At 40.6% G+C, this 22,927-nt stretch overlaps 1 protein-coding gene and 1 long non-coding RNA gene across 7 annotated transcripts in view; one reads left to right on the top strand and one right to left on the bottom strand.

Moving 5' to 3' along the window:
• Positions 1-14,531: 14,531 nt before the first annotated feature.
• On the bottom strand, positions 14,532-16,235 carry LOC144303118 (uncharacterized). The gene is made up of 2 exons (XR_013370118.1): positions 15,244-16,235; positions 14,532-14,871 (listed from the first exon to the last, which is right to left on the bottom strand). It is a non-coding gene; the product is annotated as an uncharacterized LOC144303118 (long non-coding RNA).
• The window catches only part of FRMD5 (FERM domain containing 5), a 311,143-nt gene continuing 303,701 nt past the window's right edge, over positions 15,486-22,927 (top strand). For 2 of the 6 annotated variants that reach the window (XM_077880885.1, XM_077880887.1), the window contains exon 1: positions 15,487-15,826. In XM_077880885.1, coding sequence (XP_077737011.1) covers positions 15,725-15,826 — 102 coding nt within the window. In that variant the 5' untranslated portion in view covers positions 15,487-15,724. Of the gene's footprint in view, positions 15,827-22,927 lie in introns of all 6 variants that reach the window. The other 4 variants (XR_013370116.1, XM_077880881.1, XM_077880884.1 and 1 more) reach the window with 3 other exon arrangements.

The following is a 22,927-nucleotide window of genomic DNA, read 5'->3' as shown; positions in this document are numbered from 1 at the left end:
GGGCACATGACAGGATGAGCACTGGGTGTTATGCTATATGTTGGCAAGTCGAACTCCAAAAAAATATATATATATACAAAAAAAAAAGAAGATAGGACATATATACAATAGAATATTACTCAGCCATAAAAAAGAATGAAATCTTGTCATTTACAACAACATGGATGGATCTAGAGGGTATAGTGCTAAGTGAAATAAGGTAGTCAGAGAAAGACAAATATCATATGATTTCACTCATATGTGGAATTTAAGAACAAACAAAAGAAGAGAAAAAGAGGCAAACCACAACAAAAAAAAAACCCAGACTCTTTATAAATATAGAGAACAAACTGGTTGCCAGAAGGGAATGGGCAGGGAGAGGGGTAAAATGGGTAAAGGAGATTAAGAGTACACTTATACTGATGAGCACTGAGTAATGTATAAAATTGTTGAATCACTATGTTTTACACATAAAATTAATATAACACTGTATGTTAGTTATACTGGAATTAAAAATAAAAAAATATCAGTACCTACTTCATTGGGTAATTGTGAAGATTAAATGGGTTAGTTTGTAGAAAGCACTTAATATAGTGCCTAGCATATAGTGTCATTAGCCATTATTATGCCCCCTAAAGCAAAGTCATATATTTTTTTTTGAAAGTTCAGCCAATGGAACTAATTATTCCAACTAGTGCCATAGTCTTTCAAACCCAGTTAGTGACTCAAAGTAGGAAAATAGACATATCTCTGTTTTTAACATGTAAAAGTATGGGTATAGAGAGCTATAGAGTCATGCATGTACAAATTGCCTTGATCTCAAAGTTCATTTAGACTTCTTACTTCCTTATGAGAATCACATTCTTCCCAATAGGTTGGTTGGATGACTGTCTTGTCTTATGACAGGGCCAGCATGTTCTAGTTAACTACAAGTGGACAAAGTACATTGGCTCAGGAGAGGTAAAAGGTGGACCCAGTGGCAGGGAGGAAATCCTGCCTCACTGATATATACCAGAAGGACATAGACATAGGAAAGGGAGGGTAGCCTGGGGAAGTAGTTGACAAGAAGGAGGTATAACTTGGAGTCAGTTTTTCTAAGGTAGACAGCACAGTGCTAGGAAATCTGGGAAAGGGAATATTTAGAGATCTAAACAGACAGCCTGCTGTTTGCATAAAGCAGCAGCTGGAATGAAGGATTAGTAAGAGCATATTAGACCCTTTCTCAGGGGGACTGTGATTTTGCAGTGTATGAAGACAAGGGAGCCAACTAAAGGAACCAGAAAGGAACACAGATACCAGAAACTGGGCAGAACACTGTGTCAGAGCTACAGCATGAGACTAGAATCACAGTAGCAATGGCAAATTACACTGGATGCCAGGATGGTTATAGGGATGGGTTGGGTGGAATCTTGAGCTCCCAAGGGCCCACCTGTGTGGATAAGAAGGATAAAAAAGGCTGGGAGAGAGAGGGAGAAGAAAACACCAGGATGTCTACGAGTAAGGCAGTTTCTTTTGTCTTCTATACCTTGAGTCACAAGAAGCACCATTTAACTTCTGAGCATTCTCTCAGTGGAGGAATGGTGGTCCTTAAGGATGCCTTATGTTAGCCCTAGATGCATCTCTGCGTGAAGGGTAGAAGAAAAAAATAAAATGACTATATTCTGTATAGAACTCCTAGATTTCTCCTGGCAATAAACTCTAAGTGATTGGAACTTCCCCCACCCACCATGTCCTTAAAAAACCTGCGTCCTAGTATGCAAGGAAGCATGAGGTTTATTTAGCATCACATAAAAATCTAATTTGAAAAACCATGTTTCATGATTACCAGATTAAGTAAGTAGAATGGCTTTTGGATTCAGAATTATACTCCTAGGAGAGGAAAACGATCTGGGAGCGTTGGACGCTGGTCAAATATCCTTGTGGTTGCTCCTGGACTAATAAGCCTCCTTACCTATTATCGATCATAACAACTTCTTGCTGCAGGAAAAAAAATTCTTTTCCATATCTACAATCCTAACCTGTTGCCTAAATTATGTAGGTAGATAAGCTAAGTATGTGGGAAACAGAGACTAAAAGAAGTGCATTTAGCATTCAACTAACATTTGCTGAATCAATGAGATGCTCAGCGTGCATTAAAAGATGATGATAGGGCAGCCCTGGTGGCGCAGCGGTTTAGCGCCGCCTGCAGCCCGGGGTGTGATCCTGGAGGCCCGGGATCGAGTCCCACTTGGGCTCCCTGCATGGAGCCTGCTTCTCCCTCTGCCTGTGTCTCTGCCTCTCTCTCTCTCTCTCTCTCTCTCTGTCTCTCATGAATAAATAAATAAAATCTTTAAAAAAAAGATGATGATAATAATAATAGTTAGGAATGAAGGAGGGAAAGGAACAAGAAAGGAACTGAGGAAGGCAAGAAACAGCTGTAGCTCTGAGGCAATTGGCTTGCCAGTTACTGCTGCTGGAAGCAACCACAATGCAGTTTTCAATTACTCAGAGGCTGGTTCTCCAGTTTGGGTATCATCTCAAATGTTTGCTTTCAATTTTCCCTTCTAATGATTGCCTTCTAGTCATCCATTTCATGCCCATCAGTCCACAGAAAAGATGAGAGAACAGAAGTGGTTGATGTTAGCTAAAACTTTCCCAATGTTTTCTTCATGGGAGGGCTAATCTCATTTCATTCTCACAACAAGGCTAGGAGAGAGGGACTATTATTATCCTTCTTTTACAAATGAGGAATCTGAGGCTTAGTGATATTCCTAAGGTCACATAGCTAAGATGTAGTAGAGTTAGAATTTGAGCCATGTGCTGTCTGAACCTAGACTTATGCTTTTACCCATTATGTTCTCCTGCTTCCATGCTACACAGTCTTCTAACTTATTCACATTGACTATAAATGTTCCAAGTGATTTACAGTTTACAAAGTTCTTTCAAACTCCCTCTTCTTTTTCTTCTTCCATCCTCCCTCGCTTCCTTCCTTCCCTCCCTACATTTGGCGTGTAAATGTGTGTTATACTGGTTTATTATACTAATTTTCTTTTTGTATCCTTTTTTGAGTTTGTAAGCCTTAAGCTGCCACTGTGCTACAATGTTTAAGTTTAGTTTCCACTTAAAAAAAATAAAACCCCATGTCCAATGTGGGGCTCAAACTCACGACCCTAAGATCAAGAGTCACATGCTCTACTGACTGAGCCAGCCAGGCACCCCTAGTTTTCATTTTTATCAATGTTAAACACGCACATAATCTAGGAGTCAAATAGTTCTATAAAGTCTATTACAGAAAAAAGAGTTATTCTCTAGTCCCCAATTTTCTCATCTCCTTCCGAAGAGGCAACAATGTTCAGCTATTTTGGCTGTTTCTTTCTGGTATTTGTCTCAATATCTCTAAATAATATGCCTATATTGCTACTTCTTGATTTTAAAAAATTAGGTGTTATCTATGAAAGATACATCTTTCAACTACCTCAACCTCCATTGTACTCCAATTATATATGTATGCAATTTCCTGTCTGGCTAAATAAAATCTTAAAAACAGGGATCCCTGGGTGGCGCAGCGGTTTAGCGCCTGCCTTTGACCCAGGGCGCGATCCTGGAGACCCGGGATCGAATCCCACGTCGGGCTCCCGGTGCAGGGAGCCTGCTTCTCCCTCTGCCTATGTCTCTGTCTCTCTCTCTCTCTCACTGTGTGCCTATCATAAATAAATTAAAAAAATAAAAATAAAAAAAAATAAAGTTGTTTAAAAAAAAAAATAAAATAAAATCTTAAAAACAAAGAGAGAGAGAGAGAGCGCAATGATATTCACCATTTTCTCTTACATTTTATTGTTCAAAGCAAACCAATGGCCAGATTGATGTTAGTGGGATGGGAAGTAAAATTCTAGTCCTGATAGAGAGGGGCAGGGAATATTTTGAACACATAACACAATCTACCATGTGTTCCTATTTCTTGGTTTGCTCCCACATTTTTGGAGAGCCCATCTTCCAATAGTTTCCTAAGGAAGGGTGTGTAAGAGTTACATTTATTGAGATCTTGCATGTTTAAAATATCTTTTTACCCAATTGATAGTTTATTTGAATATAGAATTTGAGGTGGGAAATCATTTTCCTCAGAGTCTGTGGGTATTGCCCTACTATCTTCTTGATTCCAGTGTGCTATTGAAAAGTCCAGTGTAATCCTAATGCTTGTTTGTAGCTTTTTTCCTTTCTGGAAGCTTATTTTTGTTCTTAGTGTTCTGAAATTTCACAATGGTGTGTCATGGTGTGGCTTTGTTTCTATCTATTGTGCTGGGCACTGAGCAGGCCCTCTAAATTTGGAAATTCATGTCATGCAGTATAGAAAATTTTCTTGAATTATGCCTTTGATAATTTCCTGCCCTCTATCTTTTTCCCTATTCTTACTATTTTTTGTAAAGATTTTATATATTTATTCATGAAAGACACACACACACACAGAGGCAGAGACATAGGCAAAGGGAGAAGCAGGTTCCATGCAGGAAGCCTCATATGGGACCCAACCCGGGACTCCAGGATCATGCCCTGAGCTTGAGGGCAGAGGCTCAACCACTAAGCCACCCAGGCATCTCTATTCCTAGTAATTTTAAATTTTCATTTCTCCTGCTCTATTTTACCCTTGTAAAGGTACTCTTTTTTGTTATTATTCTCTGAATGTCTTTTTCTGCCTAAATGACATCCTGTACTTATTTAAGAAATGTCATATCTCTGATTTCTGATTTCTTTTTTTAAAAAATTTTTTTATTTACTCATTTGACACAGGGAGAGAGAGAGAGAACAAGAAAGCAGAGCAAAAGGCAGAGGGAAAGGGAGAAGCAGACTCCGCTGAGCAGGGAGCCAGATGCGAGGCTCTATCCCAGGACCCCGGGAATATGACCTGAGCTGAAGGCAGATACTTAACCGACTGAGCCACCTAGTTGCCCCTTATCTCCTATTGCTATTAGAATCTTTTTAAAAATAAATATTTTATTTATTCATGAGAGACACACACAGAGAAAGAGAAGCAGAGACACAGGCAGAGGGAGAGGCAGGCTCTGTGCAGGGAGCCCGATGTGGGACTTGATCCCAAGACTCCAGGATCAGGCCCTGGGCTGAAGGAGGTGCTAAACCACTGAGCCACTCGGACTTTCCCAGGGAAGACATTATTATCTCCAGTTTACAAATGAGAAATGGAGTTCAAATGACTTGCCCAGATTATAGAGTATATAATATTGGATCTAGGGCTCGTATTCAGTTCTTGGGATTCCACTCTTTTCACTAACTTCCTAAAAAAAGAAGACTGTGTAATGTACTTTTTTTTTTTTTTTTTAAGATTTTCATTTATTTCTTCATGAGAGAGACACACACACACAGAGGCAGAGAGGCAGAGACATAGGTGGAGGGAGAAGCAGGCTCCATGCAGGGAGCCTGATGTGGGACTCAATGTGGGACTTGATCCTGGGACTCCAGGATCACGCCCTGAGTCAAAGATAGGCTCTTAACCGCTGAGCCACCCAGCGTCCCTGTAATGTACTTTTTAAATGCATAGTCTTTGGCATCAGAGACTGAGATATGAATCCAGGTTTTGCCTTCTGATAGCTGAATGCTTATGACAGATTGTTTAGTTTCACCACACTGGAAGTTCCTCATCTATAAAATGGGGTTGGTGGCAATAGCCCGACTTCACCATAGGGTTGTGAGGATTTAATTAGACAATGCACGTAAAGTACTCAGCTGAGTCTCTGGCATATAGTGAGTGCTCTCTCATTACTATAATGGAAAAATTGAAATGATAAGATGTAATAATGATTTGCAGTTTTAATTAACTGAATGATGTCCAGGGAAACTTTTAAATTAATTCTGTAGACATTTACTGAATGATTAGCATGTGCACTGAGGAATGTTTATTCTTCCTTTCTCTTCTATTTGAACATATTTATGAAAATATCTTTGATTAACAGCTACTTCAAACCTAGTTGACGTTAGGTAACAAACTTCTGAGTAAGGAGAGAAGAATTAGGCAGGGTCACAGTTTTTCCTTTCTCTCCACCGATACCTAATGAAAAAGAAGAACAAAATTTCATTGACAAAGTCCAAAATTCACAAGCAGGTACAAGACAAAGGATAATACACATAAATTAAGATAATAAAAAATACACATAAATTAAATGTTAAAAAATGTTTTTAAAAAGTATCCAGCAAAAGAAACAGAATAGTCTGGTGCAGTAAGGTATGGCTCCTCACCCTGCGCCGTTATCTGTCAAGGTAGATTAGAGGAAATAGGGGTGTGGTGGGGAGTTGACAGCTTTCTGAGTATTCTCACTAATACTTTCATTAATTTGTGAAGAATTCTGAAGGTGCAGATAAATAATTCTTGGGAGTATGGAGAAATGGGGGAATCCAAGAAAATTATTTTAGATAGAAGCCTCCACTATACCACATGGGACCTCAGTGGAGACAATAAGGTTCCCCAGAACTTTCCATTTCCCAGGGCATCAGGCTGAGCAAAAGAATGGATACAAATTCTGCAGGTTCTACCGCCACCTCTGACTGGTTAGACTGGGCTGGGAGGCTGTTTAACTGAATCTCAAAAGAGAGTAGAGCTAATGAGGGCATCACTCAGCCCTAACTTCCCTCTTTTCTTCCCATTACACTGCATCCTTATGTTAGAGAAAATTAGTTAGAAAACGAGTCCAAACTCTTAACCTAAGGGAAGAAAAACTGGCATACATCAGGGCAAAGTGAAAGTCTGAAAGGTCTGTCCATGCTAAGCATGAACTGGATGAGCTATAGTGACAGGACCACCATTCAAGCATGGTACAAAGAACCATGATTTTGAAAGATGAAGGATCTTGTTCAGATGAAAACAACTGCTAAGGAAAAACCAGAGCTGAACAGTGGCTAGAGTGATTAAAAACAGATTTTTATTCAGAAAAACTTTTCAGGGGAAAGGAGACCTCAGTGTAAAACTAGGCTCAATTCTGAATACAACAAGGAAAGGTGAGAATTTATAATCAGGGAGCAGTATGGGGTTGGGTTGGGTGGTCAATGGATGAAAAATGATCAAGGATAAGGGGAGATTCTGGTTAAACCAGCCTAATAAGATTCTTGCTGAAGGTGGGCCAAAGTGATCAAACATCATCTGGAGAATAGTAGGAGATGAGGGATTTGGGAAGATATGGAAGATGATCAGATATTGAGTTTGGGGGTTTGCAGCTAATCTGATTTGGCAAATTTTTGCTAAAACAGATGGACAAAATCCCAAAAGACGGAAAAAAGTACAAAAGTCAAGGCAATTGGGAAGGGGATTCAGGGGATCCTGACTAAAGTTTGGCCAAGGAGAGACTGTCACAACCCAGAGAAGAGAAGTGTATCGTTTAAAGTTCATTTATTTCAGTAATCTCTACCCCCAACATGAGGCTCAAAGTTACCATCCAGAGATCAGGAGTTGCATGCTTTTTTGATTGAGCCAGCCAAGTGCCCCAAGAAGCATTTTCTTTTCTTTTCTTTCTTTTTTTTTTTTTTAAGAAGCATTTTCTTTATGAGTATTTTCTGCTAGACTCAGTAAGAAATAATATTCTAGAAAATAAGAAATCCCCCCCCCCCAAAAAAAAAACAAAGAAAGAAAATAAGAAATCTGAGATGAGACATTAAAACAACAGAATAATTGAGGGGAGCCTGGCTGGCTCACTCAGTGGAGCATGCCACTCTTGATCTTGGGGTTGTGGATTCAACAGCAAGGAAAATGATAGACTTAGCTGAAGATCAGGTTAATGGCATGGAGGGAAGACTTGGGACAGGCACAATGAATGAAGAGGGAAAGGCCATAGAGATTTAAGAATTTTTAAAAAAGAGAAATATATAGTCAAATATGATCCAATATTGGGCTAAACTGATGTCCCAGAGGAATAGAAACCAACAAATTCAAAGATAGTAAGAGCCATTGTCCAGAAAACCACCCATCTTACATCAGGGAAAATTGAAAAATTGACATAGAAATATATTCTGATTCAGTTCTTGAATTTCAGGGTTAAATATATAAATCCTTCAGGTATCTCAAAAGAAAAGAAAATCACATATAGGGAAAATTTTGATTCATTTGAGACTTTCCTATAGCAAGTATTAGGAAAAAAGACAAAACAGTTATGGCTATAAAATTCTGAGAGAAAGAAAGTGAAGAAAATATGAGCCTAAAGTAGTATTTTTATGCAAATATTAACAGGTAGATAAGAATGAACTCAGGTAACGCCCAAAAAACAAATAGTCCAATTAAAAAATAGGCAGAGAAAAAAAATGGGCAGAAGACATCAACAGACATTTCTCCAGAGAAGACATACAGATGTCCAACAGACACATAAAAAGATACTCGACATCACTGATCATCAGGGAAATGCAAATCAAAACTACAATGAGATATCACTTCAGACCTGTCGGAATGGTTAAACTCAACAACACAAGAAACAACAGGTGTTGGCGAAGATATGGAGAAAAAGGAATGCTCATGAACTGTTGGTGGAAATGCAAACTGGTGCAGCCACTGTGGAAAACAGTATGGAAGTTTCTCAAAAAGTTAAAAATAGAATTACCATATGATCCAATAATCACACGACTGAGTGTTTACCCAAAGAATACAAAACACTAATAGGAAGGGATACATGCACCTCATGTTTATTGCAGCATTACTTACAATAGCCAAAATGGAAGCACCCAAGTGTCCATTGATAGATATATGGAGAAAGACACAGTGTGTGTGTGTGTGTGTGTATAATGGAATACTACTCAGCCATAAGAAAGAATGAAATCTTGACATTTGCAACAACATAGATGGAGCTAGAAAGTATAATGCTAAGCAAAATAAATCAGAGAAGGACAAATACCATATGATTTCACTCATATGTGGAATTTAAGAAACAAGACAAACAAGCAAAGAGAAAAAGAGACAGAGAGAGATCAAGAAACAGACCCTTAATTATAGAGAACAAACTAATGGTTACCAGAGGGGAGGTAGGTGGAGGGATGGGTGAAGTAAGTGATGGGGATTAAGGAGTGCCTTTGTGATGAGCACAGGTGATGTATGGAATTGTTGAATCATTGTATCCTACACCTAAAGTAATAAAACACTGTATGTTAAAAAAAGAAAGAAAAAAAGGAAAAAAGAAAAGAAAAAGAAGAAAGGCAGGCAGTGTGGCCATTGACCATTCTTAAACAAATTACTTAGCAAAGAAATCCCACTTACCAGGACATGAATAAAAATAAAGCTTCCAGGGGGTGCCTTGGTGGCATAGTGAGTTAAGCATTGGACCCTTGGTTTCAGCTTGGGCCCTAATCTCGGGGTCATAAAATTGAGCTCAACACAGAGTTTACTTGAGATTCTCTCTCCCTCTCCCTCTCCTGTGCTCTCTCTTATTCACCGATAAATACATAAATCTTTAAAAATAAAAAATAAGGGATGCCTGGGTGGCTCAGCAGTTGAGCGTTTGGCCCAGGCTGTGATCCTGGGGTCCTGGGATCGAGTCCTACATCAGGCTCCCTATATGGAGCCTGCTTCTCCCTCTGCCTGTGTCTCTGCCGCTCTCTTTCTCTCTCTCTGTCTCTCATGTATAAATAAATAAAATCTTTAAAAAAATAAATAAATCCATTTGAATATAGAAGTAAGATTAAACAACTAGAGGAAATATGGTTGCCAAAAGCCATAAATATTATAAACCCTGACAAAACAGAAATAATATAAACCACAAAAACTGGGAATTGGAGTCAGAGTTTGGGAGGAAGTATACAGTACTGTTAATTATTTCATTTTGCAGGGCAAGTAGTCAATTGACACTATTAATCAAGAAATATGAGCTGTTCTGATTTCTTCATATTTATATGCTTTCTTTGCCCATGTTCTTTAGGCTGTTTCTCCTATCTTTGCTGCCTTTCTCTTTTATATAAAATCAAGGAGCCTGATGTGGGACTTGATCCCAGATCCCAAGATCATGCCCTGAGCCAAAGGCAGATGCTCAACCACTGAGCTACCCAGGCGTCCCTTTATATATATATTTTAAACCAGTGTGCATTGAATATTAATCTACATAAGCTGAATACTTAATAAATGTTGTTGAACTAATTTTGCAGATTGTATGGAACTGCAAATTCTATGAAGATTGGGAATATGTTTTATTCATCTTTGATTTCTCTCAGCACCTGGCATGGGACTTACACATAGTAGTAGACCATCAATACAATACATTTAAAAAAGAATAAATGAATTAACTTGCTTTGTTTCATATACATTTCATTGCTAGAACAATGGCTGAAAACTGGCTGGAAATATAAGGAAAATGAACAATAGTTAGAAAATATAATAAAGCCTGTCACCCATATCTGAGAGACCTATTATAAATGCTTCTGATGCCTTGTTAAGGATATTCTATTGTTTTCAGGATGCATTTTCCCCCAGTAGATAATCTCCTCTTTCTGTAATTTAATCATTGACACTGCTATCAAAATGATCAGTTCCAGGCAGCCTGGGTGGCTCAGCGGTTTAGCGCAGCCTTCAGCCCTGTGCGTGATCCTGGAGACCGGGGTTCAAGTCCCACGCAGGGCTCCCTGCATGGAGCCCGTTTCTCCCTCTGCCTGTGTCTCTGCCTCTCTCTCTCTCTCTCTCTGTCTCTCATGAATAAATAAATAAAATCTTAAAAAAAAAAAGATCAGTTCCAAAAACAGATCTGATCATGTCATTTCTCTGTTTAAAAACCTTCAGTGCCTCCCTATAGTCTATACGGCAAAGTCCAAATTCCTAACATGACATGGAAGGTCCTGTATGTTCTGGCCTCAGTCCATTTTTTCCTAGCCAATGCATCCAGGGGTACTAGGAATTTCTGAAACATGCTACATGTTTCTGAAACATACATATTTGTGCTTCTATGTCTTTGCTCATGCTGTTTCCTCTACTTAATATGTGACTCCTCATCCCATATCTTGCTCTTCTGCTATCTGCACCCATGACCATACTACTCTCTTCCTATGGACCCAACTCAAATGCTTTACTGTAAGACGTTGCTATCTCCCATGCTTAAATAATTGTACACTTTGTTGTTCTCTTGCAGTACTCATACTGCTTGTATTATATAATAGCTAATTGTTTATATACCTGATACCCTCTCCTAGGTTGTGAACTCCTTGTTTTGTACATTTCAGTTTCCCTTATTCTTTGGATTATGTCTTATGTTTTCAAGAAAGCTGTCACAGAGTATGTATCTAACACATAGTAAATGTTCAATAAGCGTAGTTTGGAATAAAAAAACCATATGTACTTATATTTCCAAATAAAAAATACATATTAAAAAATTCTTCTAAGTGTAATGGGAGTTAAACTGAAAGTCCTAAGAGTTGGTAGAAAATGGAAAGTATGTCTATTAAAACCATAGGTAAATTCTGTCCTGATAAAACAAAGACTTGGCCATTTTTTTCAAGAGGTAGACTGAAAAAACTACATGAATTGTCTTAACTACTCATATTAAAGCAAGTATACATTTATTATTCTTGGAAAACTATAATGAGTATAAATGCTTTAGTCTATGAAGCAATGTGCTGCATTTGGATATGCAAATCTTTGTGTGTGGAGCAGGAGCCCGGCTTCTGCAGACATTGCTTCAGAAGAGAAGAGAAAAACTGTTTCTTTTCTCTCTAGATGTAGACTACATATGTGTCAATATATTGTTTCTGTGGGGATGTGAATGTCCTTGTTTGAGCCTTTGCTCAAAAGCTGAGATCTCAAGCTATAGGCAAACAAAGGTAGGTATGATCTATTACTACTTACTGGGGAAATAATTATGCAAAGAGACTGGACTGGCTTCGGTGAGGCTCTACATAGATCTACTTGTAAAGACTGAATAATTCAGTCTTTGTGAGAAATGTGCCGATATTGGAAGGGTTATATTCTTAAGGCAATTAGTGGCCTAATTGGGTCAAAGATCAAGGTCACACTCCTGGGAATGGGAGGCAGGGTCTCCTCTAAAAGAGTAGCTATTCTCATGGTCAGTCATCCTAGTGAGAGGCAGCAACTGGGACAGAAAATGGGACTTTGAAAATGGATTTTAAACTGGGTGAGATGAGTTATTTTCTTCTCTGAGCTTCTCTCTGTGGTTGAGCCTGAATGCTCCAGACATGGTCAGGGGACCTCTTGATGGACCCTGGCTGCAAGCTCACCAACATAGCTCAAAAGGGTTTTGAGAGTGGCCATGTCATAACTGCAGATTACTCTGGATTATTTTCCCTTTCTAACATTGATATACAACCCTGGTCTTGGCTGTGCTGTAAAGAGACTTTGATGGGAAGAGCCTGCGTTTGTGATGTCCTGGCGAAGGGAGGGCAATGCCTCTTCCTGCCAGGTCTCAAGGCAATGGTGAAAATTGCATTGACTGGAGAGAGATCAGAGTCCCAGAATATCAGAGTATGGGACATCTGAAGTAGAGGCAGAAATAATTCAGTTATTTCAGGCATATGTTGGTGATAGCAACTCCCTTCAGGACTCCTCAACAGGAGAGAAGGGAAAGAAACTTTAAAGGGGTCTGACGTCCTAATAATTTGGAAGGTAGGGGCCAGTCATTATAATTTGGAGTTTTAAATATGGCTTCTTTTACACTCAAAAAATTCATGAAAGCTATGATGCTGATTAACAAGGGCCCAGGAGTCCTTGAGTCCTTTTATTGAACAAAGCCTTATTATCCTGGACATCTTGCTCAAAAGACTTAAGGAAAACAAAAATAAACAAAATATTCCTCAGGTTTTTAAAAAAGATTTTATTTATTCATGAGAGACACAGACAGAAAGAGGCAGAGACACAGGCAGAGGGATAAGCAGGCTCCTTGCAAGGAGCCTGATGTGTGACTTGATCCTGGACCCCAGGATCATGACCTGAGCCTAAGGCAGATGCTTAACTGCTGAGCCACCCAGGTGTCCCTCAGTTTGGGGTTTTATTTTTTTTTTTATTTTTATTTTTTAATTTTTTTTATTTATTTATGATAGTCACAGAGAGAGAGAGAGGCACAGAGACACAGGCAGAGGGAGAAGCAGGCTCCATGCACCGGGAGCCCGACGTGGGATTCGATCCCGGGTCTCCAGGATCGCGCCCTGGGCCAAAGGCAGGCGCCAAACCGCTGCGCCACCCAGGGATCCCAGTTTGGGGTTTTATATAAGTCTTTTCATTTTAGTTTTCCTTAGGCTTCTGCTCTTGATCCCTGTACAGGTATACATTTAACCAGAATTTGATAGTTGCTTTTCTTCCATTATGCATCCATCCCCTGTTTTCTTCACAAAGTGTTCTGAGTAAGGGAGAGTTTGAAGTTCTTTCTAGATATTATGTATAAGCATGGATGAATACCTGTTTTTTTTTAAAGGGTTTTATTTATTTATTCATGAGAGACATGGGCAGAGTGCCATGCTGGGAACCTGATGTGGGACTTGATCCCAGGTCTCCAGGATCATGCCCTGGACTGAAAGGGGCACTAAACCCCTGAGCCACCCAGACTGCCCTCTAACTGGTCTTTCATTGAGGTGAGCATCTAAGTTGACATGATTTTCTTAGGCTGAACAGGAATGTTACTTAACACATTGGCACAGCAGCCACAATCTTATCCCTGTTGATTGCGTCTATGGTCATACTCTGAAAAAAGACTACATTCAGTTCCTTAGAGCTTTTCTGGATTTGTGGTGCTTTGCTTTTTATTCTAACAGCTGCTTATTTGCATAACCTGTTAAAGACATTTCCCTACCATCAAACTACTGGGCTTCCTCTAGCTTCTTGGACATTTTTTCTTGCTTTTGTAGATTCTGTAAACAAAGAGCAACTCTTGCCTTCAACAGAGGTTCTGCCTGCCTGAAATCTTTCATTACTTTCTCCCAACTACATAACAACGTAGAGCTTTGTCGACTATCACTTTGGCATATTAATAATTTCATCTCTTCAAGACCTTCCTGAAATTCTTAGTTTCTGCATAGATCTTTCCCTGGGACTTAGACACTATGAAATATCTATCTCATTTACTTCATGCGACAAACACTCATCGAATACCTACTGTGTTGCACACCCAGGCTACATACTGGGGCCACAAAGTAGGGGAACTCACATTCGGTTTGATGGTTGGAATATCTCATTGTTCTAGTTTCTTAACTCCTCCAGTAGTACATTGAAAAGTGGAACCTCCTATGACTATGAATGCCACAAAGGAGAATGCAACTAATAAGGATAGCAATCTAGGTTATTGAGGTGATAACTGAAGTAGGGGAGGGTCCCATGCAAAAAAAAATGGGGAGAAATATTGGAATCCAAGGACATTAGGGAAGAAGCACACTTTAAGTAGGTTCTAAGCCCAGAGTGGGGTTTGAGTTCAGAACCCTCTCTGCCCCTCCCCCCTCCCCTTCAAGGGTCACATTTAAATATGACTGAGGGTGGGGGAGAAGGGGGAAAAACTACTTTAAAGGTCAGATGTTTTCTAAGTTAATGTAGGGTTTCATTTTTGTTATGTGTTTGTTTTCCCTATAAACAAGAACAGTATAAATGAAAATAATAGGAAATTATGCATATGTTATTATTTTTCAATTAATATATTTATTACTGCATTAATGTTATGTTGATATGATTCTTTTATATAACATTTCCTTCCATCAACAAATTTTGAGTCACTTAATATTGAATGTTTCTTGGTGAAGTTTTCGTAAAGAACATAAGATCTTTAGATGTGGGGTCACAAAGGGCAGCAATTTTTTTTTTCTTTGAGACATATACCTCCTGACATACTCTGGTGTTTCGTTGATGAAGTCTGAAAATATGGTAATTCTAGTTCTGAAGGTGCAAGGAAAGGACCCATCAATTCCTCTGCACCCTACTGGCTGAAGGAACACACCTCAGTCTCTTCCTTTTGTCTTCTGAAAATAGAAGGGAGGCATAGGGTGTTAGAGTGAAGGGTTTCCTAGGGGTTAAACCTGGGCACGTAAAAACCCGTGCGAACCCTACCGCTTTTACTTAAGTAGCTCCTGTAAAACAGATGTTCTCCAAAATAAGAGGGCTGGGGCAGACAGGCCCGTCGGGCCGATTTAGGAAATAGCTCAGGTGGGGGCAGCAGCCTGGTCCTGAGCGGAAGGTGCCTGCATTCTGCAGGTGCGGTGATTGTTATCTCGCACCGCCCCTGCTCCCGAGAGGGCGGGACTCGCGGCGTTGCAGAGTGTAGGACTTGGCCCCTGAAGCCCAGCCTAAACGTATTCCACGCAGCAGACATTTATCCGGCCGGGTGCCCACACCTGGCCCGGGGGAGGGGAAACAGCTTCTACAGGAACCGCAGAGCAGAGAAGAGCCCCTAGTTTGGGACGCCAGAGGGCTGGTGCCGCTAGGCTCTGTCCGACTGCTTTCCCGTGATTGCTTCCGTCACCTGTCCATCATCCCAGTACGCTATTTCGATTGGCTCTACCGCCTGCCACTCGGTTCCGCCGCGCTGACCCCCATTGGCCCCTCTCCGGCCGAGGCCCCGCCCCAAGAGCTGGGCATGGGGAGTGGGGCGCGGAGGAGAGAGAGCGGGGCGCTTGCTCTGGGCTAGAGGGAGGCGGTGGCGGAGAAGGAGGAGGAGAAGAAGGAGGAGCTGGGCCGGCAGGAGGCAGCGGCCGCGACCGGGCTGGGGTGATGGTGCAGGTGCCCGGGGCCCGCGCGGAGCTGCCCGGCTGAGGGGCGCCTGGTCCGGGGTCCGCAGCGCCGCCGCGTCTCTCCCGGGGGCGGGCGGGCGGGAAGATGCTGAGCAGGTTGATGAGCGGCAGCAGCAGGAGCCTGGAGCGCGAGTACAGCTGCACCGTGCGGCTGCTGGACGACAGCGAGTACACCTGCACCATCCAGGTCAGTGCCGCGCCGCCCTGTCCGCGGGACCCCCGCGGCCCCCGAGCCTCGCTAACTTGGCCCGCGGCCGCCGCCCGGGGTCGCCGCAGACCCCGGTGCTTTGTCCGTCCCTGGCTGCGGTTGACGGCCCCAGTGCAGAGCGCCTCCGCCCGAGACCCGGTCCGGGGCGGGGTGCCGAGCGCTCGGCGCAGCTGCGGTGAGAGTCCCTCCGTCCCGGACCCTCAGCTCCCTTCTTGCCCTCTCCCAGGGTGAGGGCGCCCCATCCTGGCTCCTCGAGCCTGCCCGGGTGGGGAGCATCTTCCGCGGGCGTCCGGAGGCAGGCAGGCAGGGCGAAAGGCTCCTGCCCCGGCCGCCCCGTCGGAGGGCGCAGGCTTTGGCTCTCTGGCCAGGCAAGGACCGCTGGCCAGCTTTTCTTATCTATCTTTGGTTGGAAGGATAACGCTGTATGTCATAATCACCCCCCCCCGCCCCCCCAGCATCTGTGAGTCAGAGCTCTCGGAAGGTAGAAGTGAACGCGCAGCCCATGCAGAGTGGCCTATGGAAGGGAGACCAGTCCTCTGGGCTCCCGAGATTAGGCCCCCCTCCCGCCTTTCGCTCCCCACATCTCGTGCTGGGCAATTTTTTTGGGGGGGGTGGGGTGAGGTAAAGATTTAGCAACAAGTACCAGAGGTTTGAGGGTTGGCCGTGGCGAGAAAGAATCGGTGACTTCCAAAAAACGCCAACAATACGTTAATGCTTCGCAGCATTTCTTCAGAACCTGGTATTTTGGAAGAGATTTTTTTTTTTTTTTTTTTACAACCTCTTGCTTATGTGTTTTCACTACTGCCGTGTGGCACGTTTGGAGTAGTAGTCTTTCCCAGGAATGCAGTCACAGCCCTCTCTCTGTAAAGTCAGAGATGGGAAACACTGACAATGCTCTGGTGTTTAGTTTAGCAGCCGAAGGATCCTGCGCTCGCTGCCGGAAACTGCTCTTTCTCGAGAAGCAAATTGAGTTGGACCCGGAGGGGTCTCACCTGATCCCTTGCCTTTGCAGCAAGAAACCAGAGGGGGCTTCTCGCCTCAGATGTGGCAGACAAAAACTGTCGGCCTCTGGTTCTACCCTCTTTGTCTCCCGCCCTCCCCATTTATTTTTTTGCTGACAATGCTCAATAGCGGAAAATAGCGGTGTGTGAGAAAGACGCTGGGGAGTGGATGAGAGCAGCTGCTCTCTGCTGACTCCGTGCTCAGTTCAGCCTTCTCTCCACTTTCCCTTTTCTCCCACTCCCCAAACAAGCTCTGGGCAGAAGTGCTGACTGCTGCCAAAGATCCAGGAGGACAGAGAAAGGGAACAAAATCTCTTTTTTAAGGCCACTTAAATGCAAATTAAACAGTCATGATGATGCTAGCCATCAAGTGAAAGGATTTTTGTAGTTGAATATGATAGATGTTCTGTATTATTTCCTTACTGAATGAATGGCATGCTACTTTTTGTTTCTATTGTATCTTCATGTGTTGTGTACAGTTCTTTTTTTTGTTTTTGGGTGGGGGAGGAGAAGATACTGACTTGACATAGTCACCGTTTGAATACACTGTCTAGAGCTTTTAAGGTCTTTATCCTTTTGTTTTAAAATTTAAAGCTTTTACATGATAACATATCAAGGGCAGTGTGAGATTCAGACTTTGTGAGTCCTAAAAATACTTTGGGGTATATGGTGAAATAAAATTTCTGGGGCAGGTCATTAACTTTTACCAAGGTATAGAGTACAAATGAAACAGTTCACATCATCGCTCAACTAGTGACAATCTTGTGGTTTTAAGGTATCAAAATAAAACAACTAGTTATTTTTCCCACTTAATGGAACCTCTAAGGTTGGTTGATTGGTATAGTTGTGGGTAATTTTTATTATCACTGAGAAAAATATTTTTAAGTCAAGCAGGACTTATTGGGTTTATGCTTGCTCTGTCTTACTATGGTTGTGTTTATTCTCTTGGTCTTATTTTACATTATTATAATTTTTAATATGTTATAAGAATATAGGGCACATAAGAAAATTAAGCTTGGTGTAACATGACACTATACTGTAGTGAGTGTCCACTGTCTAGACATGTTGATGATTATGCGTTGTGATTCTTTAGTGAAAATTAGAAAACAGGAATTCTGAAGTTTATGTAATATTGTCAATCTTTGGCACAAGTATTGTGAATTACTTTTGTTTTTACCCAATGTGAGGAAATGTAAAAAAAAAAAAAAGGATCTTATGTGAAATTAATATTTTGTGCATATAGCTTTTTTTAGCTTTTAGAGATTGAGGTTTTCTTAGCAACTTTCTCCTCATGTTTCTGCTGTGTGTGCATGCGCGTGTTTGTGCATGTGCTTATTTGTCAAACATTAGACATAGAGTCTTTTAAATCAGTATGGGGAAAAACTGTGAGCTATTTGCTAGGTTAAAGCAATATTCCTAACATTTTAGGAATTATAGTATATTTTAAAAAATTTTTGGTGATAATTTGGAATCCTTTCCCTTAAAGTACTATATGTCATATTTTTCTTTAAGGTATATATTTTAGAAAGATTTCAGTACTTCTTGAGATAATCAGAGAACACTTAGGGGATTAGAGAATCAGAAATGTAACACTGGGTTAGAGCCGTAATAGCTATATTTAGTAAATTTCAGTTGTAGGTAATTCTGTCAAAGTGTTGGTCTTGCCTTTCATATTGCACCAGTTATACTGATCTGGCATTTAGAATGTGATTATCAAGGTAAGGAAAATGCTTATATCCTCTCAATGAAGGTTGCCACAGTTACCAGACTATTCTTTTATTCTTTCTGATATGCAAATATATTTGTAGATCATGGGAAATGAAATTATACATGGGAGGGTTGTAATATAATTGCTCCCCTGTGAAGAACATTGTTAATAGCTCCCTGCCAGTTTTGAAGGTCATTGCCTCATAAATGCAGATCTGGTCCATATTTTTCACACATCTGTTTCATTTATGAGTATCTACATTTACTTACCACATTTACTACCCGACTTTGTTATTTTACTTGGAACAAATAGGAAAAATGAAAAGGTTACCTAATATCTTTGAACTCAGTATATCAAATGGAGTCATGTAAATGCTTAGACATATAATATCCTAATAGATTCTTAGCTATCTTGAGTTGTAATAGTTTATAAAATATTAAGAATATGCATTACAGAATTGCCAGTAGAAATATGTATTGAAAATACATATTTTCAAGTCAGAAATATTAATCACCTTTTTCTGATTACTGAAAAATAAGGCTACCCTAGAAATGAATTTGATTTTACTGGGAACACATTAAAATAACAACTGATCAAGTGACTAGGTTAAATATATTTTTGCAGTTAAATGAGGTACTACCATAAATGCATGTGTACAGAAGCAGTTCTATAATGCAACCAAGATATGGATTTGACTGTGGCTCAACCATTCAGTAACTGTGGGATCTATGATAAGGGAGGGAATATTGGGGGAGAGAACAAATGTCCCGTACTTGCCAGGCGCCCCACTTGTGCTATTTTCTCACTTACCTCACAATAGCATATGGATTCATTATACACCCATTGTACTAGCTGAAGAAAATAGGTTTGTGGATTGGTGGGAGAGCTGATGTTTCTTGAATGGCTAACTGTACTATTCTTTCTGCGAGGTGTTTTGTTTATGCCTTACATCAACTATTTGAGAGGTAGGTGGTATTCTCATTTTACGGATGAAAGACTTGGATGAAGGAACTTACTTAAAGCTAGTAGGTGGTTGTGCTATATTTAAACTCTGGTCATTTTGCCTTTAAATCCCATCTTTGTTCCCTCTTTTCCTTCTGACTCCGTAAGTTATTTCACCTGTCTGTACTTTAATTTCCTTATCTGTAAAATGGAAATAAAAATACTTATTTCACAGTAAAGAAAAAGTTATTTGGTAATTTCATTACAAATAATAACATAATAATAAATAATAACAGACTAATATGCGTTGTGCCTTAGTCTAGCAAGTCAAAAATAGGATTGAGAAGTTGTTTTTTTTTTTTTTTTTTTGAAAATAAGCCTTGATTCTCCTTAAGATGACTTTTTTTTTTTTTGTTCATGAGATACACAGAGAGACAGAGGCAGAGGGAGAAGCAGGCTCCATGGAGGGAGCCCGATGTGGGACTTGATCCAGGGACTCCAGGATCATGCCCTGGGCTGAAGGCAGATGCTCAACCACTGAGCCACCCAGGCATCCCTTAAGATGACTTTTAAAAAGATTTTATTTATTTGAGTGAGAGAGTGTGTGATGGGGGCAGGGGCGAAGGGAGAGGGAGAGAATCTTTTTTTTTTTGTTTTGTTTTTTTGTTTTTTTAGAGGGAGAGAATCTTAAGCAGAGATCGTGACCTGAGCTGAAACCGAGAGTTGAGTGCTTAACCAACTGAGCCACTCAGGTGCCTCTCCTTAAAATGATTTCTGATTGGCTCAGGTCTTGATCTCTGGTCCTGGGATCAATTACCCCCCTCCCCCTCCTTGCACTCACTGCTCAGAGGGAAGTATGCTTCCACTTCCCGCTTTTGTGCTCTCTTTTGCTCTCTCTCAAATAGATAAATAAAATCTAACAAAATGATTTCTGATTAATCTCAGTGAAATCATGAAATTCAAGTCTGGAATAACTGCATTCTGTAGTAGAACTCTTCTCTAAAACTCAAGAATTCAGGTTTGCTTTTCCTCATTCCTACCAAGTCTTTGGCTTTAGAGGGGCATTTATTTCCTGCACCTACCATGATTTGTCTCTTCCAAGAACTTCTGCTTCATATTTGGTAAGCGAAATCCTTGGTTTCATTAATGCAAAAGGGATGTTGTTAGAGAACTAAGATTAATTGTATTCACAGAAAGACACAAAGCTGTTGTATTTTCATGAATATTGTTTTTTTTTAAAACTTTGCTTTAAAAAATAATTATGGTGTCTCAGGATTTGTTATAATAGCAAGTCAGACTCTAATTCTTGAAACTAAGTTCCAAAATTAGCCTTCTAGAATCTTGAAAGCATTTGTATTCTATTTCTTAATTTGTATTATTAAATGTTCTTTGTATAAAATTAATACAGACCAACTTTTTAGCACAAAGGGTAAATTCTAGATGTATATTTATGCTCCCATTCTTTTCTTGAAAAAGTTTGGTTTAAGGAAGTGTCAGTGGCATCCAAGAGAAACCTAGAAACTATCACCACTGCATATTTTACTCAAGGGTATTTGTATGAATTTGCATTCTGTTAAATGTTTGGAATGAATATGCTAGATGAGGCAATTCTACATAGTGTATAATAAAAAAAGGATGTGGGTTTTGAGTTCTCTGTTGCATTGCCCAGAGACTCATTGATCATGTCTGTGCTAGCATTAATATCACATTAAAAAAAGTTTGCCAAGATAAAATCAGACCACCTGAAGACCAAAAAATAGTCATTTTTATGTTTGTTGTGGTTTATGTATAGGTATTAAAATGTGTAACCCAAAATAAGCAAGACATTAAGTGATATAATCACTATAGTAAAATATTTTGCATTATTTTCATATCTATTTTCTGGTAGATTTTACTTTAGAATTTTTATTTTTTTAAAGATTTTATTTATTTGTTCATGAGAGACACACAGAGAGAGAGGCAGGCTCCATGCAGGGAGCCCGATGTGGGATTCGATCCCGGGTCTCTGGGATCACACCCTGGGCTGAAGGTGGCGCTAAACCACTGAGCCACCCCGGCTGCCTTACTTTAGAATTTTTAAAGAAGTCAGAGGAAGCTATAAATTTTAAATGCTAGGAATTATACGACAGTGCCTTACATGGTTGTAGTTCAATAACTATTCTGATTTGTTTGTGCTACATGATGGCTGGGTTAACTCCAACACTTTAGTATTTTTGTGTCTGAAAAACAATAAAAATTTTCTAACAACTGTATAATGCTTTTTATAGTTTCAACCCATCCCATTCTAAGCCACTTTGCTCTACAGCCCCTCTCCCTGGTGAGGTGTATGGTATGTAAATGTGGTATTTTATGGAGCCTTTGAGGTCTCTGATAACTTTCTGCAATTATCCTTTGTTGAATTAGAGGAGCTGCAGTCTAGAACTCCTTGATTGTTTGGTTTGTCTCTTAGGATTTCAAGCCTTTCAGGTCTCCCCTTCCCCCATCAATGCAGGTTTAGAGGGCTTAGATCAAATGAATACTGTGGGGCAGCCCGGTGGCACAGCAGTTAAGCGCCGCCTTCTGCCCGGGGTGTGATCCTGGAGACCCCGGATCCAGTCGTGCATCGGGCTCCCTGCATGGAGCCTGCTTCTCCCTCTGCCTATGTGTCTGCCTCTCTTTCTGTGTGTCTCATGAATAAATAAATAAAATCTTAAAAAAAAAAAAAAAGAATACTGTGTAGTGCAGTGCTTCATGGGGTGTTGGAAGGCTGGCAGAATTAGGATATTGAGCATAGGGATCACCACAGCCACAGAAACTTATTTCATTCCTTTTCCCTAAGTCAGTGCCACATAAAACCTCCTCACAGCCTCATTTTCTAACCTCTTGCTCAAACAAGAGGAAGCAAGCATGGGTTCATGGACGAGAACCATGCTTCCCAACCTGTTTCCAATTAGATCTATTTTAAGCTGAATTCATCTTCTGATAGTCTCGTGTATAACATTCCGACTCTGCAGACCCTGTTTCTTGGAGCAGCCTCCCGTGGGCCGCTCTGCCTTAGCTGTGTCTAGCCAGAGCTTGTACAACAGACGTGAATATCATGGAGGATTGGCAGCAACCTCATGGCTTCTGTATCTTGCCTATGTGGTGCTCAGGGAGGAGAACGCTGTTCTTCTGGAGCACAGGTGGCAGTTGTTGCCGCTGTTTTCTGGGGTTGATACCTGGGGCTTAGGTCAGCCACCTGAATGTTTCTCTCACACAGCTGAGAACTCTGAAGAGTACTAAAGCATCTCCATTCCTGTGTTGCGGAGAGAATGGTGTTTCCCTAAGAGAGCAAAAACATCTTGTTATATGTCCATTCTAGTCATTGAAGTGTACTTTCCATTCCTTTAAGACTTGGATCTGGGTGGCCAATACAACGTTTTGAACTTGTACAAATATTTTAAATATCAG

This window comes from Canis aureus, chromosome 32 (genome assembly GCF_053574225.1).
Source record: "Canis aureus isolate CA01 chromosome 32, VMU_Caureus_v.1.0, whole genome shotgun sequence".
In the NCBI taxonomy this organism is placed as follows: domain Eukaryota; kingdom Metazoa; phylum Chordata; class Mammalia; order Carnivora; family Canidae; genus Canis; species Canis aureus.
The sequence above is the reverse complement of the archived record's forward strand: the minus strand, read 5'-3'. Positions and strand labels throughout refer to the sequence as shown.